Source organism: Artemia franciscana, unplaced genomic scaffold (genome assembly GCF_032884065.1).
Source record: "Artemia franciscana unplaced genomic scaffold, ASM3288406v1 PGA_scaffold_50, whole genome shotgun sequence".
In the NCBI taxonomy this organism is placed as follows: Eukaryota; Metazoa; Arthropoda; class Branchiopoda; order Anostraca; family Artemiidae; genus Artemia; species Artemia franciscana.
Genome location: NW_027062691.1, coordinates 104696 through 112472, shown reverse-complemented (window position 1 = coordinate 112472; position 7777 = coordinate 104696). Strand labels below are relative to the sequence as shown.

General features: G+C 36.7%; 1 protein-coding gene across 8 annotated transcripts in view; it reads left to right on the top strand.

Moving 5' to 3' along the window:
- The window catches only part of LOC136041931 (uncharacterized), a 66486-nt gene that overhangs the window by 27137 nt on the left and 31572 nt on the right, over positions 1-7777 (top strand). For all 8 annotated transcript variants that reach the window (XM_065726727.1, XM_065726726.1, XM_065726729.1 and 5 more), the window contains exon 4: positions 5295-6972. In XM_065726727.1, coding sequence (XP_065582799.1) covers positions 5295-6972 — 1678 coding nt within the window. The remainder of the gene's footprint in view (positions 1-5294; positions 6973-7777) is intronic.

Below are 7777 nucleotides of genomic sequence, written 5' to 3'. Positions count from 1 at the left end.
CACTATTAATTTTTGGTTGAGTAATTTGGCCTATTTAATTATTCTCTGCTCTGTATCCATTTTCTTCCACATTAAATTGTTAAGATTTGCTATTTCTACGCTTGAATTTACTTAATTTTGAGGTATTGGTCTCGGTCCATCTTAAATTCAAAGAACTGATTGGTTTTTAGTAACCGATCTTTTATTAAATGGCGGAAATGTGTGGTTCTCGGATTCGATCTGGTAACTCTTTCTTTTTTGGAGTTTATTTAGCGTCTTAAAAGCTATAACGGAAACATCGATTCGACACCCTGTGTGTCAAGTGGCTCTGGAGGATGTTCTTTCTGGTTGTCAATACGGAACCCAGGGATCGATCCCCGCTGCTACAAGGTTAGGCGACAGCTTTGTTTGTTGTCTGTGTAAAAAGATCCAGCAACGGAAACATCGATTCGACACCCTGTGTGTCAAGTGGCTCTGGAGGATGTTCGTTCTGGTTGTCAATACGGAACCCAGGGATCGATCCCCGCTGCTACAAGGTTAGGCGACAGGTTTGTTTGTTGTCCGTGTAAAAAGATCCAGCAACGGAAACATCGATTCGACACCCTGTGCGTCAAGTGACTCTGGAGGATGTTTGTTTTTTTTTTTAGATGGTCTAGATGACCATGGAAATGAAAGATTTAATCCGTCTTTAATGAGAAGAGATTGAAAATCTCGTCGATTAAAGGGGATGGACTTTGTAAAACGGAAGGATGTGATTCTAACATTTGTTTAAACTGCCCATAACGGAAAGTTATATATGGTATGTCTTTAGCCTCGTTTTCCACGGTATAAATGAAATGTCAATTTTAATTGTTCACTTAAGTCCTTTGATATATACCGTTTTCGGAGATTACTCGATGATAACTCTTAGTTTCTTTTACATAACTATTTTTTAGTAGCTTCTGATTGCTTCAAATTTACGTTCGAATCAACTGTCCTTCTAAGCCTAAAATATCCATTCCAAGAAACCGCACCTTTTGGTAATGAAGTTTCCAATGAAGCTATTTACCATATGTAGCTAACTGTATTAATTTGTTTAGGATTTTAGTCTCTATTAGTGAATTATGGCTCTTGTATCGAGCAATAGAGTCATTGGGGCTCCTTGATTGCCCTTTAAACATTAAAAGTCGTATTTAAAGGAACTGAATCCAACGGGTCATGGTAACGGGCTTTAAGTAAGGACCGACACGGGCTAATAGAAACCGAAAATCTAATATATATATATATATATATATATATATATATATATATATATATATATGTATATATATATATATATATATATATGTATGTAATTACATATGGCATAACACCTCAAATCCTGAAAAAAGAATGTTTAATGGGACTATCTGCAATTTCAACTAGATTTATTTTTAAGTGTAGATTGTTTCTTAGTAGCATGGGTGCACTGAGGCTCAACCACTGGGGGGGAGGGGGGTAAACTGCTGAAAAGTGCCTTTTTATGCTATAATTTATCTGGGTGTGTTTTTTGGTCAATCTTAGGGAATATTCCCTTTGTTTGCTTATCAATGTGCATTTTCTATTTGAGAATGAGATCAATTTGTCGTTTCTTGGATAGGGAAAAGTACCAGAAAAACTAAGTTTCGACACGTGTTATTACTTAGCGCGGTAATACTTAATTGAAGAAATAAAAACATATCATATGATTCCGTCTTAAATTAGCTCGTCATTTTGAAAGTTTTGGACAATTTTTTTTTTATCCTAGTGAATATTTAGGAAAAAATCGACTCATATAATGCTTACTATTGCAATATTTAAACAACAACTTGAGTAGGGAATCGCTTGTAAATGATTTTGTTATGCTTACTAGTGGTCACGCAATGACCAGGGGTCAAAAATTTACTTAATGCTTTGGTCTGTTTATGATTGATGTTATTATGACATTACGTGTTAGAAAGCTACTATCGACCAAGAGTGTGGAAAATGCTACAATTAATCACAAATTATTATTATACAAGGGCTAGTGTACTATCAGGTGGTCACATATATACACAGATAAACTTAGATGGAGGGCTTGCCTTGGTGAAAATTATCCCTAGATTTTGGTTAATGTGTTGTGTTTTTTTTCAATGTGTTGCTATTCTTTTTTATCAAGTTTTCATATGGAGAGGGGCGATCTTACACCTAATCTAATTGTGAATTCTGCTGTTTTTTTTTTTTTTTGTATTTTCATGGGTGAGGGTTTTGCATTGTGACGCCAAAATGGATTTACCATTTTTGAATTTTCTTGCATAAATTCAGGATTAAAATGTCAAGTGGAGCTACGGAATACTAGTATTCTAGGGGGGGGGGGCGTTTGTGGATCGATAATATAAATTTACTTTATGTAGCCTCATTCCCTTATAGTTACAAGTTAACAGATCAATAAAGTGATATTGTTTTGAAATCACTGATATCAAACTGATTTCAGTTGGTTTTCTATATAATTCATTTGAGCACAAATAATACCTTTGAATCACTATATTTTTGCAAGCCTTTCTGCTAGAGCTTGGGTTACTCCATCCATGAGAGCTGCCCAAGAAGTTCAAGGGAAAAATGTGAGAAGCACACAAAGCAAGTTTGTGTGTTTCTCACGCAAAGCAAGCAGAAATTACCCGTTAACCGCCAACACTCATGGGCTTGTTTTTGAGTTCTGTTTTAATACATCCGTGTGCTATGAAAGAACACACATCGTGAGCATTAAATTAGATTCCAAAAATGAATGTTTGAAAATGATATAAACAAAACGAATCCAATTTTCATAATGGTTCTAACATGGTCCACATCAAGGGATAGCAAAAATACCATGATCCGAAGGCATTATCTGTATTCTAATGAATTATGAAGAAGAAAAACATTGTTTGTGATTTCAAAATAGTAATGCCCCATTCACAATAAGGTTTTAGTAATATTCAGATTTAGCGTGTGCTAATTTTTGCCAATCAGATTTTTTTATTGAATTTATAGCCAATCAGAAAGTTTTGTGAAAATCTGATTAGCTCAAATTAGCGCTAGTCAATTCATGGTATTAGTAAGATCTCATCTTGAATGGACTCCAACTTAAAGTGATACTCACCTTTGTAGATCGACACTTTTGTTCCAGAAGTTAATATTTGACGTAAATCATTGTTACGGAGATAAGGCCATAAACAGAGTTTTCTTTTTCTGGGGGGGGGGGATGGTTACAAAAAAACTTCAAAAACCTCACAAAAATTATCTATAGCATTTTTGTTACTTTTTTACAAATTGGCACAAATTTCAGGGGCCGAATCCTCTACACCCCCCGGATACGTCCCTGGATGGGGATATGACCTCTTATCCCTTAGTTAGTGAATCAAGCACATGAAACGTTTCAAATACAGAAAACAATATGACCAATTTTGAAAAAGTAAAAAAAAAAAATAATAATCACCTAACTTTTACTTTAGTACGGTACCTGATTTTAGCTAGGAAGAGTAGGAGACATCTACCCCTTAGAGCTTCAAAATTATCTAAGCAGAACAAGCCCTTCAGAACGGTCATCATGTGTAAAATATTCTTTCCATAGCCACCTCTCCTGTTAATTATAGACTACGCCCAAAGATGGATCCGTGAAAGAACTAGAAATTGATAGCTTCAAAACCTGGAATATTCAGTCGCTTTAAAAGCTCGAAATTAAGCTTAATGACGTAAGATGGTTCTTAAAAAAAAAGGCTAAGCTGTTACCTGAATTGTTACATCAGTTCTGTATAGGCCTAATAAGAGACAGAAGTTAGAATCTTCCTCTATTCTGATAATTTAAAAAATATACTTTGTTAATGTATTGGTTCTTTTGAATATTTCGCATATTTCAGACTCATATGAGTGTACATGGGAGTATCAAGTGGGGGGGGGGTGAACCTCTCCGAAATGTTTGTCGTACTCGTAAAAACGTAACAAAAATGCATATAAGCCAATTTTCATGTGAAATTTTTATGCAGCTTTTTCAACTCCCCCCCCCCTCCCACCTCCTGAAAAAAATACTGAATAGGGCTATGTGAATGTATCATCACTAAAAAGACCAAAAGGTATGTCAGAGACGTTTTCTAAAGACAAATGAATGTGCTGTTAAGAGTCCTAGTAAGTTAATATCCATTGGATGCATAGGTAAAGGCAACTTAACTTTGTCAAAATTGTTAAAAATTTAACTTTGTTAAAAAAATTGCTAAAGTAAACAGCGCCAACAGGGATATATTTTCAAAATAGGACAGAAGCCTTAAACGAACGAAAATTATCCTGTACTCGGGGGATGACTGTCCCCTTTAACCCACTGCTCTTTGTGCTAAACTTCAAATTTTTACCCCGAAGCTTCAATAAAAAAAGCACCAACAAAACATTTACCAAGTTTACTAAGTAAGTGTTTAATTATTTTTAATACAATGTTTTGTAAATAGGTGACTTATTTGGTCTAAACAATAAAATTTCAGGTTCAAATGTTTTGAAAGGTAGTCGGTAAAACTAATATTTGTCATAACCCGACTGGCTATGCTTGTTGCCCTCTATTATGATATTAGTAAACCATCAGTTAAAGCTAAGGATAAAGAGCACATAATTCATTAAGTTTTGCAAAACTAGTTTTTTATGTTTAATTTTACAAAGATAGTGAAGACCTGCGATGATTTGGACAAGAAATGTCTAAATAATTTTGGCCAAAGTACATGATATAATCGCATGTACGAAAATGAAACCACACCAGTCATCTCCGAATTTTTATTCATGTAGATTTTTCTTCGGGGTTAAATATGCCGCGAAAGTCTTCACCAAGAATATATGCCATTTGGTCTTTGTTATGACAACTTTGTTTTGACCCTTGATATTTGCTGCTTGACACCGGAAAATCCAACAAGTGTCTCCTCCACAACTTAATACCTTCAATTTTTCCAATTGTTTAGTCCTGGAAAGGCCTGCAAATATCTCTTGGAGAAAAGAGATGAAGTAATCAGGGAACTAGAAAAGAAAGAAAAAGCTTCATTTTCATCAATTTATTTGTAATTGGCGCAGTTAAGCCTATTGTCATTTGAACTTCTAATATTATATATAACATTCATTTGTAATACAAGCAAAATTGCGGCAAGTCGATTTTTTTTTTACTGTGGGGCATTAAAACTTCCATGCTGCATAATGGCTTCTGTCGTTGCAGTATTTATGTACAGCCATGTCTAGGGGTTTTTATAAAACTTGTCTTTATTCAGCTTCACGTCTCTAAGCGTATTCGTCTTACCATTTGACAGCTTTAAATAGCTTTTTTTATTTTGCAGGTGATTTCACTGACGCTCGCTAGTAACGAGCCCAATGAGGTCGTTTTTAAAACTCCAGCACCAGCTACTCCTCTACCCAGCCAGTCTCTATCCTGTAATAATGGTGCTTTTGCTGTTGTTCAGCCTCAGGCAAAATCCAATGTCCAAATTTCACAACCCGCAACATCACTTGCCCATTTCGATCCTAAGAATGTCAGTGAAATTTTGTCGCAGGCCGTAAATTTGTTGAGTGATGGTAATCTTTTGGGCGAATTGGATTTACCATCTGTGTCATTCAAATCTCCAATAGCCCCTAATGTGGTGGCGTCGTCCAGTCAGCCTATCCAGTTTACACCACCATCAAAACCAGGCACTTCACGGGCGGCCTTCCCTTTCGCAAGTATGCAGCAAGCAATGCCAGGTAGGTCTGGCATTCGTAATCCTCCTGTGACAGTGCCACCCGTGACACGATACCAGCTAAGTGTTCGTGCAAGTACAACATCAAATTCTATAACTTCTCAGTCAACGTTTTTGCATCCTGCAGCTGCAGGCATTACTCGACCTTTGAGTCGGAGCTATTCAAACCCTCTGCAAGGTGGTTCAAGTGGAAATTCGTTGTCTCAGTCCGGACCAACTGGACAGCATAATAGTCCTGTATTAGCTAATTTATTACAAAACGATTTTAGTTCGAAACGACCAGATGTGGTTCGTCGACATCCCCCCATATCTGAAACAGTAGCTAGAACATCTGTGACTCAAACAATGGTTAGAACATCACTTCCTCCTGAGTCACAGTCGGACCCTTTATTTGTTAATAATCCACCTAGATCTCTTTCATTTCCCCCAGTGCCTTCAATTGTATCTTCCAGAAACAATACGACAAAAATGCAACCATCAGTATGTAGTAGCAAGGTGAACAAGCTCGTTGAAAGCCAAAAATCAGAGACAGAAGGGTTGCCAGAATTGCCCAAAAAGCAACAGCAAGAGACTGTTAGTCTTACTAAGCATCATGCAACCCAGAATAATGAAAAGAGATTTGAAGTGAAACAAGATAGTGCAATACATATAAATGGTGAACCAACCACTCCTAGTCAAAGGATGGAAGATAAGCATCCTCTACTAGCTCTGGACAGTGCTGAAATTGAGCAAGAATTAGCTGAGTTAGAAAAAAAGCCACCTCTCTTGATAAACTCGGTGCGTTCCGCATCAAACCCTTGTGAGCCATTTGACCTGGCCAGCCAACTGAAATCTATTGAATCAAAAAAGGAAGATTCAGGGGGGACAGGGATAAAACTCCGGCTGAAACTTGGAAGGAGTGAGCCCACAACTCCATCTTACACAGTGGACATCGTGAAAGAAGAACCTCGTGTTCCCCCTTTGTGTATATCCTTAAAAAACAGAAACGTCACCCTTCTTAGTCCTAAAACTGAAGAGGAAAGTGTAAAAGTGAAATTGAAAGGTGATGACCGGAAACCAAAAAAGAGAAAAGTTGGCAGTGATAGTGAACTAGAGTTGACTGTGAATTGTGAAGCTCCTGGAATCATCAAGATTAAAAAACCTAAGCTGGATGACAGCTTGGCTAGAAAAACACTGGAGAAGAAAAAGTTAAAAAGGAAGGATTCTGATGGTGTCAGTGATGAAAGTCATGTCTCCTCCTCGGATCTCAGTTCTGTACCTGATTACCCTGCCAAACGTTGTGGTAAGCTGTTTTTTGGGATCTTGGCTTTGTTCTTCTTTAGACAGTATAAAGAATAAGTATAAAATAGTCCAGCAGCAGCACTACATTAACCATTGTGGCTATATTGGGAGATAGGGTCGAAGGGAACATAAGGTTTGTGGGTCCAACCAAAAATATTGAATATCTAAAAATTATTAATTATTAAGGCAGAAGGGCGTAATGCTGCTGTCAGTGAAAAAAAAAACTATTGCTCACCTGTACACACTAGAAAAAGTGGGGGTGAAGATATGTTCCAATATTTGCTCAAAGAGCCCTCTCTAGAAAAGATCAAGCCCTTGAAGTATATTTTTTTATTTTTCCTTCTAGCCTGTTCAAAAAATCATCTAACACTCATTCAAAGTTTGGAGATGTGTCTCTGTTCAGCAGCTTTAATGACCTAAATGATGAGTTTGAAGACAGAAACGAAAAACATTTCATCTTCTCCACTAAAGAATATTAATTATATTTGCTTTTACATTGTTAACTGACACTTTCTTAGCAGTGTACTTACTTGCTTGTTCTTGCAGTGTACCTGAAAATAATGAATATATAAAGACTTGCATAGAAAAAAAAAGGGCCAGGTCTACTCACTTCTTCCTCTCTTGTGGTTGGTCTATAGGACCTCCTGCTTCTTTTGGAGAATTTTTGCCTAAAAATATATATATTTTTGTATTTTTACGCCTCCGCCAAGAATAGCTCATGACAACTTTCAAGGTGCTTCTCTGTAGTACTTCTCTGTACCCACGCCTGGAGATGTAGGTGTACATAGTCTTAGTTCTTTGGGGAA